Here is a 24,684-nt window from a genome sequence, read left to right on the forward strand (position 1 = left end):
CTAAGGCTTATCTGGGGGCGACACTCAACACTGATGCATTAAATACCGTTTTCTGCGGACTGCTAAGGCTTATCTGGGGCGACACTCAACACTAATGCATTAAACTCCGTTTTCTGCGGACTACTAAGGCTTATCTGGGACCACACTCAACACTGATGCATTAAACACCGTTTTCTGCGGACTGCTAAGGCTTATCTGGGGCGACACTCAACACTAATGCATTAAACTCCGTTTTCTGCGGACTGCTTAGGCTTATCTGGGGCGACACTCAACACTAATGCATTAAACACCGTTTTCTGCGGACTACTAAGGCTTATCAGGGACGACACTCAACACTGATGCATAAAACACCGTTTTCTGCGGACTGCTAAGGCTTATCTGGAGCGACACTTAACACTGATGCATTTAACTCCGTTTTCTGCGGACTGCTAAGGCTTATCTGGGACGACACACAACACTGATGCATTAAACTCCGTTTTCTGCGGACTTCTCAGGCTTATCTGGGGCGACGCTCAACACTGATGCATTAAACACCGTTTTCTGCGGACTGCTAAGGCTTATCTGGGCGACACTCAACACTTATGCATTAAACACCGTTTTCTGCGGACTGCTAAGGCTTATCTGGGGCGACGCTCAACACTGATGCATTAAACACCGTTTTCTGCGGGCTGCTAAGGCTTATCTGGGACGACACTCAACACTGATGCATTGAACACCGTTTTCTGCGGACTGCTTAGGCTTATCTGGGGCGAGACTCAACACTGATGCATTAAACACCGTTTTCTGCCGACTGCTAAGGCTTATCGGGGACGACACTCGACACTGATGAATTAAACACCGTTTTCTGCGGACTACTAAGGCTTATCTGGGGCGACACTCAACACTGAATTATTTAACACCATTTTCTGCGGACTGCTAAGGCTTATCTGGGACGACACTCAACACTGAATCATTAAACACCGTTTTCTGCGGACTGCTTAGGCTTATCTGGGACGACACTCAACACTGATTCATTAAATACCGTTTTCTGCGGACTACTAAGGCTTATCTGGGGAGACACTCAACACTGATGCATTAAACTCCGTTTTCTGCGGACTACTAAGGCTTCTCTGGGACGACACTCAACACTGATGCATTAAACAACGTTTTCTGCAGACTACTAAGGCTTATCTGGGACGACACTCAACACTGATGCATTATACACCGTTTTCTGCGGACTGCTTAGGCTTATCTGGGACGACGCTCAAAACTGATGCATTAAACACCGTTTTCTGCGGACTGCTAAGGCTTATCTGGGACGACGCTCAACACTGTTGCATTAAACACCGTTTTCTGCGGACTGCTAAGGCTTATCTGGGACGACGCTCAACACTGATGCATTTAACACCGTTTTCTGCGGACTACTAAGGCTTATCTGGGACGAAACTCAACACTGATGCATTAAACACCGTTTTCTGCGAACTGCTAAGGCTTATCTGAGACGATACTCAACACTGATGCATTAAACACCGTTTACTGCGGACTGCTTAGGCTTATCTGGGACGACGCTCAAAACTGATGCATTAAACACCGTTTTCTGCGGACTGCTAAGGCTTATCTGGGACGACGCTCAACACTGTTGCATTAAACACCGTTTTCTGCGGACTGCTAAGGCTTATCTGGGACGACGCTCAACACTGATGCATTTAACACCGTTTTCTGCGGACTACTAAGGCTTATCTGGGACGAAACTCAACACTGATGCATTAAACACCGTTTTCTGCGAACTGCTAAGGCTTATCTGAGACGATACTTAACACTGATGCATTAAACACCGTTTTCTGCGGACTGCTAAGGCTTATCTGGGACGAAACTCGACACTGATGCATTAAACACCGTTTTCTGCGGACTACTAAGGCTTATCTGAGACGATACTTAACACTGATGCATTAAACACCGTTTTCTGCGGACTACTAAGGCTTATCTTGGACGACACTCAACATTGATGAATTAAACACCGTTTTCTGCGGACTACTAAGGCTTCTCTGGGACGACGCTCAACACTGATGCATTAAACTCCGTTTTCTGCGGACTGCTAAGGTTTATCTGGGATGACACTCGACACTGAATCATTAAGCACCGTTTTCTGCGGACTGCTAAGGCTTATCTGGGACGACGCTCAACACTGATGCATTAAACACCGTTTTCTGCGGACTGCTAAGGCTTATCTGGGGCTACACTCAACACTGATGCATTAAACACCGTTTTCTGCGGACTGCTTATGCTTATCTGGGGCGACACTCAACACTGATGCATTCAACACCGTTTTCCCAGGGCGCGGCTCATATAAATAACTTGATTGCGCTGTTTGTCAAATGTAAGTAAATATAGTGCATTATGGGATTTGTACGTTTTGAAATACCTTGTGCCATAATTATACTGATAAGTCCGTCTCTCTGTTGGATACATATACGTTTAAGAATGGTTGGCATTATTATTATATTGATAACTTCGCCTTGCTGTTTGTCATAAATACGATTAGAAAATCCTCTACCAATGACTGTAACGATAAATTCGTCGTGTTGTTTTGCAATTATTGTTGTAGAAATATCTCGTTCGTGTATGGCCTCTGTCTTGGATCTCAACACCGTGCCTAATGTTATGGTTTGTTCATTATTTGAGAAGCGCTCTGGAAAAACAGGGCTTAATGCAGGTCCGTTAAGTGTCAACCAATATTAGTCTGTGCATTCCACGCAGCCTTACCATGGACGACAGATCCTCCTAAATGGAATTGTTCGTGCATTTGATGTCTCTTTATAACGTAATCCATTGTACGCGGAATGTGTCGTCCCTTATTAGCCTGCGCGGACTGCACACGCATCAAGCAACATTTTCTAACACAGCGGCTCATTTTGCCAAGTTGTATTTATCTTTTAATAATGGTTTATTACTTACAAATGGTTAAGAAGTTCTTGTTAATATTGGGTTTTTTCTGGTTGCTTCCTTTTTTCTACATTTTTATAGTAATTATTTTAACGTGCATATGCCAAAATCAAATATTATTTTAATTTGGAAATGAATCAAATTAGTTAACACATGTTAAGAAGAAAACTATTCCGGACACCAAAAAAATTATGAAACATACATCATAAAACAATTGCAAAGATAAAACTAGAAATGACGCAGCAGAGGCCGACGCTTATCCCCACGCCGCATGTTTGCCCCAGGAGGCACCCCAGGGTTGGTAATGGGGCTATGTATAGTTAAGATTGGCCGTATTGTCATAAGAGATGTTCAGTATCAGTTGGAAGTGAATCGGTGTAGAAATGAAGACGTAAATGTAAAATAACATACAACAAGAAATGTGTTTATCAGTAACACAATGCCCCCTCCTGCGCCGCTTTAAATTATTTAAAAAAATTATCGTTTGGCAGGTTCATTACTTACCTCCCTTTAAAGCTTATTACTACCCTTGGAATTGTTTTTTTTACCTTTGACCTTGAAGTATGACCGTGACCTTTACCTTTCACCACTCAAAATATGCAGCTCCATGATATACACATGCATGCCAAATAACAAGTTGCTATCTTCAATATTGCAAAGTTATGGCCAATGCGCCATACCGGGGGCATAAAAATGAGTGAAAATATCTGACCCGGCCCCACCCTTACCCCCATAACTTTTTATCCAGGGGTCAGACGAAAATTCCAAATAGTGCAGGGTCGCACATGTGCTCATAGCTACCATGTGTGTACGTTTGAAGGTTCTTGTGCTTATAGTGTAGGAGGAGATAGTTGCCAGGACGGACGGACAGACAGACGGAAAGACGGCGGAGATAACCACAATATTCCCACGCTTTTGAAAAAGCTTTGGGATAACAACAAGGAACAGAACGATGATTATAACATGTGTAAATGTAAAATAAATGCATTTAAAAACGATTTCGTATACTATGGAAACAAATAGCCGAAAATTAACATAAAATGTTAACCTTTAAACTAAAAACAACAATCACAATAGATATATGTATATCAAGTATCAAAATAGCTATACTATAGAAAGTAAAAACATCAAAATAAAGAATATGTGGCTTAATTAAAGTAACATGTATCATATCTTAAATCGGCGACCATTCTATTAAGACAAACACACCGGGGCCCACTCTGGATCAGCAGACGATTTATTGCCTATCTTACGGATGATTCCGGAGATAGTCGATGTATCACGATTGACCGCAGTCGTGTCGTAATTGAGCCCACATTAACTCAACTCTCATAAAACCAGATAAGTCGTGATTAACTAGAAGTCTGTTCAGGTTATTTGCTGTCTGCTGCTTATAATAATCTTAGGGTTGGGAAATGTAGGTTTTAAAAATCGAATGTATTAAGATAGGAAATTAAAATGTAAAAGTTTTTGATCAACAGATCAAAGCCTTCACCGTCATGGATCATCTATTTCTACACGTATGTAGAAGCTAAAAATACAGTTTATATTATAAAAATCATATTATTCTTAACAAATAATTTCTAAATATTGTCATGCTAGATTTTGATTTCAAATAATTTTAGAAGATTGCAGATTTAAAAATATTCTTCACTTTTAGACTTTAGTCTAAGAATCGGCTGTTTGATACGGACCGGGGTCCCAACTTTCATGAAGCACCCCTTTACATACTAGACTCTCGCACGTTCGCCATGGGTGGCGCTGAGGGCTGCAGTGGTTGCATCCAGTTGTAGTAGATGTACGCTGGTGCGTAACTCATGTTGCCCCCAGCATGCCTATCGTCATATTCTTTGGTATTAACCTTGCCGAACATGCACTCCTGGTAAGAGGGCGGAGCTACAAAACATGACATACTGGTTAGAGGGCGGAGCTACAACATACAAATTGGTAAGAGGGCGGAGCTATAAAACATAACATAAATACTGGTAAGACGACGGAGCTACAACATTTAAACTGGTAAGAGGGAGGAGCAACAAAACCTGAATTTGTAAGAGGGCGGAGCTAGGAAACATTCACTTACATTTTTGATAGTGGTAAGAGGGCGGACCTATGCAACATAAACATTCAGTAAGGATACGTTTGAGAGTGCGGAGCTCGATACAGAACATACATTTAGGATCCTGGTGAGTAGGCGGAGCTATAAAACATGCACTGACCTTTTGGAAAGCGTTAATAGTGGGGAGCTAAAAACTGATTTTTTATACTGGTAAGAGGACTAATCAGGGACGACACTTTACGTTCATGCATTAAGCCCATTTTCCCATAGCGAGACTGATATGGATTACACTCTGAGCTTCACACTGAATGCTAACTATCTCAGGCTAAGTTACCTTTTATCAATCAATACTGGATTTATATTTGTAATTAATATAAGTTGTGAGTAAATATTTGACCCTCGTTATGAAAACGGGAAGTGATATGTTAAAACTTAAATCAGAGATCAAATTAATCTTCTGGAGGATCTCTGATTAGCTGTTGACCATGCCTTGCTCATTTTTCTTCTCATGTTTATGAAGATGATTTAAGAAATAGAGGTGCGGGACGGTGAAGTTCAGTTATTCTTTAGTAAAATTGTGTTTGCTTAGATGACGTTTTTATTTTTTACAACATATTATACTTATCTACCAATTTTCAGCTAGGGTAGTGTGTCTGCATAACTTCGCTATTGAAAAAATCGTACACCCTGGTAATGAATAGTAACACGTTTCTAACTTAAGTAAACTCGTGTTTCCTGACGTATTAATCTTATTTATATGCTGTTTAATACAACAGAAAAGGTAAGCTATAATATAATGTAATGTAATTACACGATATGTGTACTTATCATTCTATATTAAAATGTTATTCAATGCTCGCAAAGTCACAAACAAATATAACTTACGCATTTCTTTCGACCGTCGGTAAAGTTTAATTTAATTAACAATTGGTATTGATTGACGGTGGCTGAACTTAAAGACAGACTGATACATAGAGAACTGTTCACTGAAATATGTTCTGCCATTTATCACAACATAATCCAAGTCAAAAATAATGTTCAAATCAACAGGATACATTCATGTACGGTACACAAGATATTTTAGTAAGTCTAACGACTATCCCCGGAAAATACATTGGGGATGTCCATAACTTAAAGATATAAGTACGATCTCTTCATACATTTTTCATAATATAATAATTAAACAAAAAAATAAAAGCAAACCAAATCTGGTAGAATTTTCTATTAGAATATTATTTAAATTCAGTTCCACACTTCCATATTCCGACGAAAATTGACACTCATTGTTCTGTGTAGTTCAATTGTTCTGCATTTGCATTTTAAACTTGTGTGGGCATGAAGTCGACTAGATTTTATTCTGTTTTGTCCCAATATTAAGCATGCATTGACGAAATTATAGCCCGTGCAGTTAACTATTTATTTTTATTTTTTGGAAAGCCGCAAACACGCGCAATGCAATTTTTTTTTCATAGTGGTATTTAATATTTATGGGGTTATTTTGCCATTGTCTTTTTGTTACACGAATTATTTAATTTACTGTGCTTCATTCACAATCTGAATCACTCGCGAATAATAATGGTTTAGTTTAGTTTAAACCTATATATGTTTGCTCGATTTCATCCAAACCATCAGGTTTTTTTAAAAGCTTTCGATTGCGTCTCAAATGGGAGTTTTGAAAATCTGTTCAGTGTGAAAGTTTAACTCAACATAACTTTTCTGAGATCTGTCGGGATCTTCAAAGACTGGTCGTTATCACGTGGAATGCTTCGTTTTAAACTCATTTTGATATTCGCTTATCTTTTAAACTCACCTGAGTACAACGTGCTTTTGGTGTGCCTGTGTGATCGCCTTTTGTTCATCGCTCGTCGTCAGCATTAACCTCGTTAATACTCTCGAGGCAACATGTATTGTCCAACCTAAATGAAACTTGGTCATAACATTTCTGCCGATGATAGCTTGGCTGAGTTCGAAACTGGATCACGTGAGGTCAAAACTATATCACATATATAAATAAGGAATATGCAAAATTTTGTAAGTGTCCACTGTGGCCTTGACTTTGATTCAAAACGTCATCTTAACATAATGATTATGTCTGTCAATTTATTCAGGAATCCCTGCATGCAAGGCAACGTGATGAGCGAACATAAACATTTATTTTCATATGCGTTCATGGAATATACAAAATATCAAAGTGTCCACTGTGACCTCAATCCTAAATCGTTCAACATGTTGTTGTTGTGTTTTGCAAGCGACTGATAATTTGAGCAAATTAATTACATGTGTTTGTAATTTCGAAATCCTATCGTTCATAACGAAGTTATTTTACAGAAACGAGCATATGCTTTCACTATTAACACATAAGGAATAAGCAAACACTTCAATTGTCCACTGTTACATTGACATTGAAGCGAGCGACTATTTGCTATGATGATCATTACAGACAATGTATTTTGACAAGCCATAATGCACGGCAAAGTTATGAGTGAACATGTACTGTCAGTGTAACGCAAAAAACGCCAAGGTCCACTGTACCATTGACATCAAAGCAAGAGGAATGGTGGTTCAACGAGACACGTCGTCTTGCTTTGCTGATCATTACAGACAATTTGTTTCGAAATCCCACCATGTAGGTAAGCACAATTTGCCCTTCCTCTATCATGACAGATGCATAAACAAACTTATCGTTGTTATCGTTGTTAAAATAACTGAATACGAATCACAAAATTCTTCCTCTGTCGAATAGAGATACAACTATAAAAACATAACACGATATTTTTCTTATCCTCACGTTTTACTTACCAGGGATTGATGTAGTTCCAACTACATGTCACACATGTTTGCAAAAATGAGGCAGCGTGTCGTGCGGACGCAACTTTAGGATGTTAAATACATTAGATCAGAGTTAAAAGCCAAACGTACAGATGTCAGGAAGCAATATGCATCGTGTATGTAACTATGAATTTTCAAACTATACTAGGCATGTTAACGAATTTAAAGTTAGGCCAAACTAATATGCGCGGTATCGCAACGAATACTTTCCCTTCACTAGTATTTCTGCCATTTACTGTGTAAGTTGTGTTGTTCAAAATGCTACGGATTTGGCACTTAAACGATTTATAACAATTAAAAAATAAATAATTGACTAATTTTCAGCTTGATATCATACGTTCTAATCAACTTAAAAATAATCTTACGGAAAAAAAGATTTAATGAAAGGTTGCGTACAGTCGAGTGCATACATATGTCTAAAGAAGTGCAGGTTAAATGAAATCTACACTCGTAAGGTTTATGTCAACAATACTAACACATAATATACAGACCAAACCGTTAATGAAATATCTTTACATGCGAACTGTAATCTCATGCTTAAATAAGTTTATTTATTTTTTTTGTATTACAAAGTATCAATATGAACACACTGAAAACAGGATAACTATTAGACAAGCATACATTGTTGGATACCTCCCGTGTGTCCTCTCTTATTAAAGCTTAGAATACCATAAATAATCAACGAATTCTTAGTAAAATATTTCGTGTAATAAAGATTTCCCATCAACATTAGTGTTCCTTATAGCAATAGCCAAAATGAAAAGGATAAATGAGTGCTCAGCTATAGTGCCTGATCAGTTAACATTACACTGAAGCAATTTAACCCATTAATGCCTAGTGGACTCTCCCATCCTTCTAAATTGGATTAAAAAAATCCAAAATTAGGGATGTCTAGTATATTTATTTCTATATTAAGAATACTTCTTACAGAAATTCCTTTAAGCAAACAGCGCAGACCCTGATGAGACGCCGCATCATGCCGCGTCTCATCTGGGTCTACGCTGTTTGCCCAAGCCTTTTTTATAGACGCTAGGCATACATGGGTTAAACTTGTAATGATATTAACGTCAAAGCCTCACGTCAGATAAAAGAATTACATTTCAATTCAATGAAAATATTTTATTTTTATTTATACAAAATAAAATGGAGAAATACCCATCAAATCAGTTCAAACATATCGAGTTTTATGGACAAATTTGGAAATGAATCAAGTTGGTTAACACATATCAAGAAGAAAACTATTCCGGACACCAACAAAAATAATGAAACATACATCATAAAACAATTGCAAAGATAAAACTAGAAATGGCGCGGCAGAGGCCGACGCTTATCCCTACGCCGCATGTTTGCCCCAGGGGGCACCCCAGGGTTGGTAATGGGGCCATGCATAGTTGAGATTGGCCGTATTGTCATAAGAGATGTTCGGTATCAATTGGAAGTGAATCGGTGTAGAAATGAAGAAGTTAATGTAAAATAACATAATACAAGAGATGTGTTTATCAGTAACACAATGCCTCCTCCTGCGCCGCTTTAATTAATTTTATTTTTTATATCATTTGGCAGGTTCATTACTTACCTCTCTTTAAAGCTTATTACTTCCCTTGGATTATTTTTTTACCTTTGACCTTGAAGTATGACCGTAACCTTTACCTTTCACAACTCAAAATATGCAGCTCCATGAGATACACATGCATGCCAAATATCAAGTTGCTATCTTCAATATTGCAAAGTTATGGCCAATACACCATACCGGGGGCATAAAAATGAGTGAAAATCTCTGCCCCAGCCCCACCCCAACCCCCATAGCTTTTGATCCAGGGGTCAGATCAACATTCCTTATTCCTTAAAGTGCTTATAGTGTAGGAGGAGATAGTGGCCGGGACGGACGGACAGACAGTCGGAAAGACGGCGGAGATAACCACAATATTCCCACGCTTTTCAAAAAGCGTGGGAATAACAACAAGGAACAGAACGATGATTATACCATGTGTAAATGTAAAATAAATGCATTTGAAAATGATTTCGTATACTATGGAAACAAATAGCCGAAAATTAACATAAAATGTTAACCTTTAAACTAAAAACAACAATCACAATAGATATATGTATATCAAGTATCAAAATAGCTATACTATAGAAAGTAAAAACATCAAAATAAAGAATATGTGGATTAATTAATATAACATGTATAATATCTCAAATCGGTGACCATTCTATTAAGACAAACACACCGGGGCCCACTCTGGATCAGCAGACGATTTATTGCCTATCTTACGGATGATTCCGGAGATAGTCGATGTATCACGATTGACCGCAGTCGTGTCGTAATTGAGCCCACATTAACTCAACTCTCATAAAACCAGATAAGTCGTGATTAACTAGAAGTCTGTTCAGGTTATTTGCTGTCTGCTGCTTATAATAATCTTAGGGTTGGGAAATGTAGGTTTTAAAAATCGAATGTATTAAGATAGGAAATTAAAATGTAAAAGTTTTTGATCAACAGATCAAAGCCTTCACCGTCATGGATCATCTATTTCTATACGTATGTAGAAGCTAAAAATACAGTTTATATTATAAAAATCATATTATTCTTAACAAATAATTTCTAAATATTGTCATGCTAGATTTTGATTTCAAATAATTTTAGAAGATTGCAGATTTTAAAATATTCTTCACTTTTAGACTTTAGTCTAAGAATCGGCTGTTTGATACGGACCGGGGTCTCATGGAGCACCCCTTTACATACTAGACTCTCGCACGTTCGCCATGGGTGGCGCTGAGGGCTGCAGTGGTTGCATCCAGTTGTAGTAGATGTACGCTGGTGCGTAACTCATGTTGCCCCCAGCATGCCTATCGTCATATTCTTTGGTATTAACCTTACCGAACCGAACATGCACTCCTGGTAAGAGGGCGGAGCTACAAAACATGACATTTTGGTTAGAGGGCGGAGCTACAACATACACATTGGTAAGAGGGCGGAGCTATAAAACATAACATAAATACTGGTAAGACGACGGAGCTACAACATTTAAACTGGTAAGAGGGAGGAGCAACAAAACCTGAATTTGTAAGAGGGCGGAGCTAGGAAACATTCACTTACATTTTTGATAGTGGTAAGAGGGCGGACATATACAACATAAACATTCAGTAAGGATACGTTTGAGAGTGCGGAGCTCGATACAGAACATACATTTAGGATCCTGGTGAGTAGGCGGAGCTATAAAACATGCACTGACCTTTTGGAAAGCGTTAATAGTGGGGAGCTAAAAACTGATTTTTTATACTGGTAAGAGGTCTGAACTAGAAACATGAACAGCCTTTTTGAATACTTATAAGAGTGCCGAGCTAAAAGACATAAACATACATTTTTGATACTGACAAGAGGAAATAGCTAGAGACAAGAACACACGTTTTGCCACTGGTAAGAAAAAGGAGCGAGAAACTTGAACATATATTTTGGATACGGGTAAGGGGCGAAGAACAGACGGTTTGGAAACTAGTTAGAGCCAAGTGTTTTAGCAGGCAATTGATGATGATAATGATGATTTTGATGATGATAATGATACTTAACAAAAACTGATATATTTAATACTGAGGGTGGAGCAATAAACATGAACTTAAATTTTGGATACTTGAAAGAGGACGGAGCTGGAAAACACTAACAGGCATTTTGGATACTTGTTAGACGGAAAGAGGGCGGAGCTAAAACAAGAACACACATTTTGGATACTTATAAGAGGGTGGAGCTACAAAACATAAACTGTTATATTCAATTTATATATAAAGGTTTGCATATTATTCATTTGAATATCTAACATTTATTATCTAAATTGGATGAATTCGTGTTAACTTACACGACAATAGTTCTTAAGATACAGTAGGCTTTTGAGAAAAAAAATTAAATGATAAATGGAGATTATTACAATATCCATTTCCGGTTACAGCTTTAACAGACGTGATAGGGCTATTTCTGCTGGAGGCGGTATAATAGTTTATATTAAAGATAACATCTCTTGTGTACGTAGACATGATTTAGAAGGTGACGATATTAAATCTATTTGGCTACAAACCAACAATTTAAAGTACAAACCATATCTAATTAACTTTGTTTATCGCCCACCAAATAGCGCTCAATCTTGGATTGACTCATTTAAACAGATAAATAAAGCAGACATGGTAGATTGTAATTTGTATATGACCGGGTATTTTAATGTTCAATATTTAAGCCATATCATATTTAACAATAATAAATGGGAAAAAAACTTATCACTGATTTTAATTTAAAACAACATTTGTTTTTTCAAACAAGAGTGTCTGAACGTTCATCATCAATATTTGACCATTTGTATTCAAAATATGACAACATTTTTTAGGTAATCATACCATAACTAGGCATAAGTGACCATTACCAAGAAGTTTTTATTTTAAGCGTCAAAGGTAAAATTGTTAAGACAGATGATCATAAAATTATTAAGTACAGATGTTTTAACAAATTTCTGGAAATCAATTTTCAAAACGACTTAGCAAATGTTTATTTTGATATAGTTGAAACAATAGAGGATACTAATGAGGCATTTCAAGTATTTGATAACATATTAAACTCAGTTCTTAATAAGAATGCCCCTATCAAATATAAAAAAAAGTGAAGAGATTACAACAACCTGGTTGTTACAACGAAAACGTAAAAAACACAGGTCTTAAAGGGATAAATATAAACGTGAATCTAATTTGCCACACTATAGGTTGCGGCGTAATAAATGTAACAGTAAAATCAAAATGGCTAAAAAAGAATATTTTTCGAATGCGGTACAAAACAAAACAAGTACGAAATCGCTCTAGAAAACTATTGAATTAACATCAAATGAACACGAAGAATCCTCTATTTTGCCAAACGTAATAAGGAAGAATGATCAGATAATATCTGGTAAAACAAATGTAGCTAATGCACTTAATGACCACTTTGTTGACATATCGAAATTTAAAAGACTGAATTCACTGAACACGATTTAAACTCACTGAATACATATCTAGATGCTAAGCTTGATTCTTAGCATTTCTCTGTTCAGTTTTTGATTTCCTTAGAAGTTAGTACTTTAATTGATCAACTACATTAAAACAAATCTGCTGGGGCTGATGGTATAGGGCCCAGTATTATAAAACTTTGCAAATAATTCATAATTCAACCAATCACTGCTCTTATAAATACCTGTATATCACATGGAACCTTTCCAGACATTCTTAAAATTGCAAACATTATACCTTTATACAAGGGGGGATCGGTAAAAGATCCACATAATTATAGACAAACATCATTTTTACCTACTACATCTAAAATATTTGGAAAGCATATAGCTAAACAATTGCATATATATCTAGAATCTACAGTCTATTGAACAAAACTCAGTCGGATTTTCGCAAATATCATTCTTGTCAAACAGAATTGATTAATATAATTGATTCATGGCTTAAACAAATTGATAATGGAAATCTGATAGGTACACTTTTCTTGGATTTAAAAAAAGCATTTGATCTTGTGGACCATATGGTTCTTTTATACAAATTAAAACTTCATCATTTTAATGATAGGTCATGCGACCTATTTTCTTCATATCTCCGCAATCGAGTTCAGTATATCAAAGCAAAAAACAATGCCTCTACTTGTAAAAGCATAATTGCTAGTGTTCGCCAAGGACCTTTTTTGGGACCTCTTCTATTTCTTATTTACGTTAATGATCATTCGCTAAATCTTACGTGTAATTCTGCAATTTATGCTGATGATACAACATTGAACACTGTGTGAACAAATATTCAAACAGTTCAAAATAAGCTACAAAAAAATCTTTCGATTGTAAATGAATGGTGCAAAACTAATAACATTAGAGCTATAACGATTCGGTTCGATGCATCGAAAAACCGGTTCAACGCCGCCGATTCGATTTCGATACCAATATGGCCAATTTCGATTCGATTCACTGCAATCCCGGTTGATCCGCATTTTAAACCTTACTTTCCGAATCCGTCGTCTAAACGTTCTTGTCATTTGTAATACGTATTGTGATTGGTCAATCCAATAAGCCATCAAATGAATGAATGAATAACATGCTGAGCATTTCATCAGCAGGTAAAATGGCTTCTTCAACCACGCCGAAAGACGCACCGTCAAAATTAAAATCAAAAGTATGGTAACATTTCGGGTTTCGCAAAGGTTCTGATGTAAAGGCAACTTGCAAAAAGTGTTTTGTTGACGTAAGTTACCCATATGGTTTGTTTACTAAACTGTGTGCATTCTGCTAAGAAGTCAACTGGATGTTGTTAATATACTTACATTTTTTTTCTGTTAAACGCATGTGATACATTGTGCATTTTATGTTATTTAAGAATAAATAAACAGGATGTTTTGTTCAATAAATTTGTTACTTATAAAACAATGTTGCATTTTTAAATTGTATTTCAAAAATTAAACACTTTAAATGTACAACATAATAAGTTAATAACAAATTCCAAACATATTTATTCATGAAAAAGTTTGTAAAATAAGCAGCAAATAGTTTAATTCGAATCGAATCGAAAATAATCAAATCGGACCATTTGGTATCGAAATCGAATCGAATCGAATGATGGGTGAATCGTTACAGCTCTAAATAACATGATTATTAATCCACTAAAAACTACTTGTATGGTATAAGTGTCGTAATGGAAAGCTAAAAAATTAACAAATCTAAAACTTAAAATTTCAGATATGGTGATCAAAACAGTAAATTGTCAAAAACTTTTTGGCCTTTATATTTACAATACTCTATCTTGGAAACTACACATGAACATAGTTTGTTAAAATGTCGTCTCGGATGTTTCTTCTGCAAAAAATAAAACCATATTAAACCCTGGAAATGCGTTAGCTCTTCTATAATGGTTATATCTGGTAATCTCACCTATATCCGATTACGCATGCGTTACCTGGAGTTCAGCGGCCAAAACAGAAATTAATATAATAGTCAAAATACAAAAGCGTTGTGGTGCACATATTTTAAATAAAAAGTACAACACCATTTCAAAAACCATATTTAAAGATCTAAAATGGTTGACTTTCGAACAGCGTAATCAATTTAAAGCTTGTGCGAATACCCAAAACAAACTATTTCAAACGGTCCTTTGGATATTCTAGCGCAAAAATTTGGAATTCGTTACCCCAATCTTTACGTCAAACAAACAACTTAATAACATTCAAGAACAAAATAAAGGCTTATCTTTCTACCACACTTTATGAAATAAACTGAACATGCTTCATGTTTTTCTAGTAAATAACCTTAGTTTAATGTTTGAATACTGTTCTTGCATAAATGGTAATTGTAGTTTTATGTCTGTCATTTGTTTTCAATTATGATATATATCATTATAAGTGTGCATGCATATATGATTATTTATTATTTGTTCTTATTGCTCAAGAAAAAATATGATGTATTTGTTGTACATTGTATTATGTAAGAAGAAATGTATTATATAGATTGCATATTATGTAATTTCAACCGATGTATTTCTTAACAAGTCTATCTTCTTTAAATAAAGATTTTATTACATGTGTTATTATTATTATTATAATAATTATTATTATTATTATTATTAGTAGTAGTAGTAGTAGTAGTATGTCATTGAAGACCCTTAACAGAGCCAACAAACACAAAGAGAAATTTTGCACACGGTCATGGCGACGGGACAACAAAAATAAAGTCTAATGAAGGATAATATCATTAAGGCAGAATGATGTACTTAAACCCTTTCCCACTCTGAAGCGCATTCTTATCTGATTGTTGTGCATAAGAATAACAAATTAAAGATCTTTTTACATATATTCAAGTTTTGAAGCCTAAATGTCCAACCTTAAGATACTGATAAGCCGCAAACGGCATTAGACCTGAACAGCATTTGAATTACTCGTTGTCTGTTCTGGTTTTATGCTGGTTGCATGCAGCCACTTTCACTTTGCTTCCGAGTGGGAAAGAATTAACACTGAAAACGGAACTTACGCAGATTAAATGGAAGGGATGCTCCTGACGGCTGCCCGTATGGTTGCTGAGTGACTACAGGGTCCGGAGACGGCCACATTGAGGGCATGTACATCTGTACCGTGGATTGCAAGGGGATGGTGCCAATAGTTATAGGTATAGCCAGTTCCAGGTCGAACGGTATGCCAACAACGTCCACTTTAAACTGGGGAAAATATGTGATTGTATATTTAATACATTTGTTGTAAATGTGTACAGATATGTGCAAGTTTTAAACGAATACGTAAACAAATTGGCATACATAAGAAAAGTAATAGGGTATTATAGCAAACGTATTCTCCTTCAATATTTATGCAGTCAAGTATTAAATGTGCGTTGTTAGACTAATAGAATACAGGAATTTAAAAACGCTGAATATTCTATTGTGAAATATACTATAGATACCATCATTTGTATTGTGCAACGGACTTTGGCTTCCACCAACGTTAATTCGGTATCATGTTTCTTTATATTAAACTCCCTTGTCCTGACAAGTGGTGTGTTGTTTTAAACATTAGTTAATACTCGGTTTAGCTCACGTTTATACAAGTATATATACACAATCATAAAACGGTTGAGCCTGATTTCGCATATAACAATCCAAGAACATGATGATACGTTTGAACAACCACCTCCACAAAATATTGAATGAAGATAAGAGCACATCCGGGAAGAGTGGACGGCGGCAGGGCAGGTATCTGGAATTGTTCATTCACCCACGCGTCACTTCCGCCCCCACTGACCGGGCCATGCTTCATGACGACGCAGTGTGACTTGGAGCGTGTCTCGCAGCCACTGTATGTCCGGTAGGTAGTTAGCTGTAAATATACTCTGAACTACTTATCTGAAGGTATGCTACATACTGACAGACAACTGATTTAACTGAAAACAATGAAAGGACCATATCTCAGAATGCTGCGACTCTGTCGTGCATTCAACGCAACAGCATAAGCTAGTACCTATCAAAGAATTACTGTACAGTGCTTTTTTCCACCATTTTTGGAATGGGGCCGGGTCCTTTTGGATTGGGAAAAATAGCGTCGTTTTGACTTAAGTTGGAAAAACAAGTGATTTTTTGACTATCAAATGCCTTACCCTAACTCTATGAATTCTACTTTCGTTTTTACCGGAACTTCACCGAAAGTGACTAAATATTGACACAGCATTGCCGTCGCTTATTGTTAAAATTGAAGACGAAAACTGTTTTTAAACTTTTAATATTGTACATCAACAATAGAACGGGAAAAATAATATTTACATGACGATTAAACAATTACATGACAAATAAGTTAGATCTATAAATAATTTAAGCTGAACTTAAACGTAGTATTTATATAGCGAACACGTGCTTTAATATTGTACATCAATAATAGAACGAGAAACATAATATTTACATGACGACAAAACAATTACATGACAAAACAGTTAGATCAATAAATAATTTAAACTGAAATTAAACGTATTATTTACATAGCGAACACATGCAAACAAAACACCGTTGCCACATTTAAAAGTCACTCGGATCGGCGTCACTGGGCACAGGAACATTGTTCTTATTTAAAACAGTGGTTGAGAATATGCGCTCAGATGGCACAGAGGTTGCAGGTACAGAAAGAACACTCCTAAAAACATACGCGACTTTCGAAAATTCGCTCTCGTGACGTTTCCACCAGTCAAGCGGTTTAGCGTTTGGCTCCATTTTTCAAGCAAATATCTCTGAAGTTCGTCAGAATTCTCTTGCTCGGTTGAACTATACACTAGAAAGGTGTTGATTTCGCGGTTTCCGTTGAAGTCGGGTTATAGCGTTTATCAAGTTCACCACTTATTGTCTTCTTGACGCGCGAGATCAGAGAACTGTCTGTGTCCTCAACCACTAAGCACGTGTTAATTAATCCACACACCATAGGATAGATCACAGAACATGATACATCACTTTGACTGCACATGTACGCGGTCGCGTCAGTTAACACACTGAGATACTTCGAAAGTTCAGAAACAACTTTCCACTCGTAATCCTTCAAAAACAACACAGCGTCATTTTTCTTCGTGAATTTCCCGTCAAGCATACTGTCCGTCACTACGCGCCGTTGTTCGTGCAGCCTTTCAAGCATAAGCTGCGTGGAGTTCCAACGCGTGAGCACGTCCTGCATTAACACGTGCTCCTTTTCGCCCAACACCTGTTGTCGTTTTTTCATTTCCGCAGATAACGTTGTTGAATGCTTGAAGTGACCAACAAGCTTCCTACACCTCGCGATTGTCTTGGATAAGGATGCGAGCTCCAGAGCAGGCTTAACACATAACTGTAAAGTATGTCCAAAGCAACCTAGATCTCCCCACTCATCGCACTTATCACCGGCACATTCCATGTTACGCGCGTTGTCATGAGCACAAGTGTCTATCTTCCCGCCTAAACCGAACTAGGAAACACAGTCAGTTAACCTATTCGCGAGGTTTTCACCAATATGACGCTCTGGCCTAGTGAGCAGCACATTTGATTTCATATCCCAATCACTGTTTATGTGGTGTTCATTTACTGTAATATAACTTTCCGTGGAGTTGGAAGTCCAAGTGTCAGTTGTGATTGAGGCTGACTGCACGGACGCGAGTTCTGAGGTTAACACTTCCTTTTCACTTTCGTATTTGTGTACGATACGCGAGCGCACTGTATTCCTACAGGGCACTTTATAATCCGGTGCAACAATTTGCATCAGGTTACGGAAACCTTCACCTTCAACAATACTTAATGGCACATAATCCTTCACTATCATGTCCGCAATAGCACATGTAATCCGTTCACTTTCGGAAGCAGACACTTTCTTAGGCGTACTCAAAAACGATGACATTGACGACTGTTTCTTTGAGTCCCCAGCATCATTCGAAGATGCCGAAGATGGATGTTTGTTATTAATATTAAATTTTAAATATTACATCTTCTAAGGTTTAAGTTAAAGAGCTTGATGGGAGATGAACTAAATGTTGAGACTTAATTAAAAAAAATATTTAAAATGGTGCTAACCTTCAATTGGACTTGTTTAGGTCCACTTTAGGAAAAATATATACTTTTTTTCCATTTGAACTGGCTCCTTTCACAGGCCACAAATTTTAATGAAAAAAAACTGCTGTAAGATCATTTACATTCGTCAAAATCAAGTTTCGTAGTTTTTCAAAACTGACTTTTTTGTGGACAAGTCAATGCGTTGATTTCAGATTTTGGAAACTCGAGAAATTCGCATCGGTCATTTTCTGATGTGTTTATGTTTAACTCGTGGATCGGTCAACGCATAACGAAAATTAATGTCCCGCGAATACTAATGATTTTACAGTTGTTTTAGCTTATTGACAGAGGAACATGTAACCAAAGCGCATGCAAAGCAAAGACCCTTACGACGTATGTCGGCTGATGACCGAAAATGACTTCGTCCTTAGGGAATATGCCAAAGGGTGTTCTGACAAAACTACAGATGTTTTTAAAAAACTCTCCGAAATTCAACTGGCGAACTCGCACAATAACCGACCAGAGCGATTGATGACCTGTCAAACGTACTGACCCTAGTTGGCAAGCGTAACGACAACAGAACCTAGTTGGCATGCGTATCGACAACAGACCCTAGTTGGCATGCGTATCGACAACAGACCCTAGTTGGCATGCGTATCGACAACAGACCCTAGTTGGCATGCGTATCGACAACAGATCCTAGTTGACATGCGTATTGATAACAGACCCTAGTTGGCATGCGTATCGACAACAGACCCTAGTTGGCATGCGTATCTACAACAGACCCTAGCTGGCATGAGTATCGACAACAGAACCTAGTTGGCATGCGTATCGACAACAGACCCTAGTTGGCATGCGTATCGACAACAGATCCAAGTTGGCATGCGTATCGACAACAGACCCTAGTTGGCATGCGTATCGACAACAGATCCTAGTTGGCATGCGTATCGACAACAGACCCTAGTTGGCATGCGTATCGACAACAGACCCTAGTTGGCATGCGTAACGACAACAGACCCTAGTTGGCATGCGTATCAAACATTTTTTTATAAACAAGAACTTAACAAAAACATGTTATATTTATGTATATTTATGAGAAAAATGGGCTGAATGCATGTGCGTAAAGTGTCGTTCTTAATTAGCCTGAGACGTCCGAACCACATTAACCGCGTTTATGGAATTTTTCGTTTATATAAAGTCTCTTCAAAAAGAAACTCCAGTTAACGCGGAAAGTGTATTCCCTGATTAGCCTGTGCGGAATGAATAGGCTAATCTGGAATGACACTTTTCGCGCATAAATTAAACCCTGTTTTCCAAAAGCATGGCTAAATTATAAAACCAAGTTTAACAACACTTAAACTTAATATACTGATTGGACAGGCTTAAATTGGGATACATATTTACGCACAGGCTAAGTAAAGGCTTACCATTTCAAGGCAAATCTGTGACTTAGCAACACCTCTGCCCGTCCCATCCTGGAATTCCGCGTTCACGACCACCCACTCTCCGGGCACATACCCAGTCTTGTCAATCCTCAGAGTGGCCTTTATAGGCGTGGTTTCACAGCAGCAGCAACACACCGTCTTGGAGTCAGAAACCTTGACTCGGCTTGCCTGGACATACCATTGTGGAACATAAGTGTGCGGTGTATATTACGAGGTAAGTACGTTTATTTAGCGAGGCTTTGGATATATTATCATCTACCTTTCGCGACCGATTAAGATTTTCATGCCCAGAAAGTGCAATGATTACTTATTGAAACAGAACTTGAACTACATTTAAGTTGATTTAACGCATCCGTCTCATGGCCGATACATATTTGCTTGCCTACTGACATACCATTGTTGAACATAATTGTGAGGTAGAGAATACCTGACCCGTAGACACCAACCATTTCTTAGACTTAAGTCTAAGAATCAAGAATATTCTTGAATTTGGAATTGCGTTAATTATACCCCCACAAACGAAGTTTAAAGGGGTATATAGGAGTGAGCTTTTCGGTCTGTCGGTCGGTCCGTATTAAGTGTCTGCTCTCTAATTTAAGTTGTTTTCATCCGATCTTCACCAAACTTGGTCAGATGTTGTATCTAGATGATGTCTAGGTCAAGTTCGAATATGGGTCATGCCGGGTAAAAAACTAGGTCACGGGGTCACTCAGTACGTTTTACACATTCAGCATGGTGTCCGCTCTCTATTTCAAGTAGTTTTCATCCGATCTTCACCACACTTGGTCAGAAGTTGAATCCAGATGATGTGTAGGTCAAGTTCAAACATGGGCCATGCAGGGTCAAAAACTAGGTCACGGGTCACGAAGTGCGTTTTAAACATTGAACATGGTGCCCTCTGTTTTTTATGAAGAAAACATGCAAAATAATATTTGTCAATGCGGCATTGGGTGTATTCGTCACGTCTGTGACAAAGCTCTAGTTTTGACTGAACATTTGCATTGACCGCCTCTATCTACACCTTTCTCCACATAGAACATTCTGTTAAGGAAAAAATCAACAGTGGCATTCTCTACATATGTAACGGGTGGTTCTAAGACTATTCTGTACTAAATGTAGAATGGGTTGGACTAGACATATAATTGGTGAACATTATTGTGACGTAGATATCACTAAGGCTCCATAGGTCATTGCCGGCTCAGGTACTAATTAAAAGTACCCCGGGAACTCTTTAGTATACTGCAACACACCACAAATACAGAAAATCCTATTAGATGCATCCGGTCATACCCCGGAGTACTTCATAGTATATTGTCCTTACTCTGAAGTACACCTAAGTAGTATCTGAACCGACAATGACCAATCAAGCATACTAGCTTATTATGTTTATAAAGAGCGATGTTTAGAAAACCTGAACCGACACTTTCAGATAGATGTGGCGTAGTGAATATGGTGTCCGCCTAGCTACCGGGAGGTCAAGGGTTTAATCTCCACTGTGAAAGCGTTAAGACAATGGTTCCACCCTGGGCACGGAATCGAAAGCTTTTCAATAAACCATATGATTTTGATGCAATCGAGCAAACATATATAGGTCTAAACTAAACTAAACCATTATCATTCGCGAGTGATTCAGATTGTGAATGGAGCCCAGTAAATTAAATAATTCGTATAAAAACAATGACATGCAGAAATAACCCCATAAAATATTAAACACCACAATGAAAATACAAATGATACATTGCGCGTTTATGCGGATTTCCAAAAAATACAAATAAATGTAAGTTAATTGCACTGGCTATTATTTCGTCAAAATACAGGATTAATTTTGGGATTAACCCGAATATAATCTTCTCTGCTTCATGCCCACACAAGTTTAAAATGAATATTCAGAAAAATTGAACTACAGAGAACAACGAGCGTCAATTTGCATCGGAATATGGAAGTTTCGAAATGAATTTAAGTAATATTTTTGGGGGTATATGCACGTTAAAAATAGTTACTATAAAAATGTAGAAAAAAGGAAATAACCAGAATAAAAAACGTATATACATAAGAACTTCTTAACCATTTCTAAGACATAAACCGTGTTTAAAACATTTCTAAGTCATAAACCATGTTTAAAAGATTAACAAATCATGGCAAAATGAGCCGCTGTTTTCGAAAACTATGCTTAATGCGTGTGCAGTCCGCACAGGCTAATAAGAGACGACACATTCCGCATACAATGGATAACGTTATAAAGAGACATCCATTACATGAACAATTCTATTTAGGAGGATATGTCGCCCCTGGCGATGCTGCGCCGATTGCACAAGCTAATATTGGGCGACACTTTACGGACAAGCATTAAGCCTTGTTTTCCCAGAGCGCGGATACAATATTAAACACACCACAACATTAGGCCACGTGTTGAGATCCAAGACAGAGGCCACCGTGAACAGAGTCTTATACTCGGGATCGGACTTCCATGGAATTTCAATTGTAGCCTTCAACCAGTAGCGCACATATCCGCGGCGGTGGATGGGGTCCTCAAGCGAACCAGGAATTCCGAATGGAAGTACGAACTCAAACGGGTACGAATAATTCCCAGCAGGTAGTATGGTTTCCTCACGTGCTGAAAGACGTTCGTTGTTTTTTTTTACATTTGTTTACACATTTAATTATGGTGTATCAATACATTTTGTGCGTGTGTGTAAAAAACACTCACTTGAAGAAATGAACAGGTTAATAATTTGGCGAATTAACGTATACACAAAATGAATATAATTCGATGTTAGGCAATACACGAACGAGATAATTCTACACACACATTTGCAAAACAGCACGACGGATTAATAGTTTCAGTCATCAGACGAGGTATTTCTAAACGTATTAATGACAAACAGAAAGGTGAAGTTTTTAATATAATAATATAACCAACCGATACCAAACGTATATGTAGCAAACAGGAAGACGGACTAATCAAATTAATTATGGCACAAGGTATTTTAAAACTTACAAATCCCATAATGCACTATATTTACTTGCATTTGACAAACAGCGCAATCTAGTATTTAATATGAATCGCGCTCTGAGAAAACGGTGTTAATTGCATCAATGTTGAGCGTCGTCCCAGATAAGCCTTAGCAGTCCGCAGAAAACGGTGTTTAATGCATCAGTGTTGAGTGTCGCCCCAGATAAGCCTAAGCAGTCCGCAGAAAACGGTGTTTAATGCATCAGTGTTGAGCGTCGTCCCAGATAAGCCTTAGCAGTCCGCAGAAAACGGTGTTTAATGATTCAGTATTGAGCGTAGTCCCAGATAAGCCTAAGTAGTCCGCAGAAAACGGTGTTTAATGCATCAGTGTTGAGTGTCGCCCCAGATAAGCCTTAGCAGTCCGCAGAAAACGATGTTTAATGCATCAGTGTTGAGCGTCGTCCCAGATAAGCCTTAGCAGTCCGCAGAAAACGGTGTTTAATGCATCAGTGTTGAGCGTCGTCCCAGATAAGCCTTAGCAGTCCGCAGAAAACGGTGTTTAATGATTCAGTATTGAGTGTCATCCCAGATAAGCCTTAGTAGTCGGCAGAAAACGGTGTTTAATGCATCAGTGTTGAGTGTCGCCCCAGATAAGCCTTAGAAGTCCGCAGAAAACGGTGTTTAATGCATCAGTGTTGAGTGTCGCCCCAGATAAGCCTTAGAAGTCCGCAGAAAACGGTGTTTAATTCATCAGTGTTGAGTGTCGTCCCAGATAAGCCTTAGTAGTCCGCAGAAAACGGTGTTTAATGCATCAGTATTGAGCGTCGTCCCAGATAAGCCTTAGAAGTCCGCAGAAAACGGTGTTTAATGCATCAGTGTTGAGCGTCGTCCCAGATAAGCCTTAGTAGTCCGCAGAAAACGGTGTTTAATGATTCAGTGTTGAGTGTCGTCCCAGATAAGCCTAAGCAGTCCGCAGAAAACGGTGTTTAATGCATCTGTGTTGAGCGTCGTCCCAGATTAGCCTTAGTAGTCCGCAGAAAACGGTGTTTAATGATTCAGTGTTGAGTGTCGTCCCAGATAAGCCTTAGTAGTCCGCAGAAAACGGTGTTTAATGCATCAGTGTTGAGCGTCGTCCCAGATAAGCCTTAGTAGTCCGCAGAAAACGGTGTTTAATGATTCAGTGTTGAGTGTCGTCCCAGATAAGCCTTAGCAGTCCGCAGAAAACGGTGTTTAATGCATCAGTGTTGAGTGTCGTCCCAGATAAGCCTTAGTAGTCCGCAGAAAACGGTGTTTAATGATTCAGTGTTGAGTGTCGTCCCAGATAAGCCTTAGAAGTCCGCAGAAAACAGTGTTTAATGCATCAGTGTTGAGCGTCGTCCCAGATAAGCCTAAGTAGTCCGCAGAAAACGGTGTTTAATGCATCAGTGTTGAGCGTCGTCCAAGAT

The 24,684-nt window shown here is 37.9% G+C and overlaps 1 protein-coding gene across 1 annotated transcript in view; it reads right to left on the minus strand.

Moving 5' to 3' along the window:
* Positions 1-4,422: 4,422 nt before the first annotated feature.
* Positions 4,423-24,684, minus strand: part of LOC127831895 (arrestin domain-containing protein 17-like) — a 42,761-nt gene continuing 22,499 nt past the window's right edge. The window contains exons 3-7 of the mRNA XM_052356973.1: positions 22,677-22,900; positions 20,269-20,454; positions 16,479-16,664; positions 15,829-16,012; positions 4,423-4,818 (exon numbers count right to left, since the gene is read on the minus strand). Coding sequence (XP_052212933.1) covers positions 4,646-4,818; positions 15,829-16,012; positions 16,479-16,664; positions 20,269-20,454; positions 22,677-22,900 — 953 coding nt within the window. The 3' untranslated portion in view covers positions 4,423-4,645. The remainder of the gene's footprint in view (positions 4,819-15,828; positions 16,013-16,478; positions 16,665-20,268; positions 20,455-22,676; positions 22,901-24,684) is intronic.

The sequence above is a fragment of the Dreissena polymorpha genome, chromosome 5, assembly GCF_020536995.1.
Source record: "Dreissena polymorpha isolate Duluth1 chromosome 5, UMN_Dpol_1.0, whole genome shotgun sequence".
NCBI lineage: Eukaryota > Metazoa > Mollusca > Bivalvia > Myida > Dreissenidae > Dreissena > Dreissena polymorpha.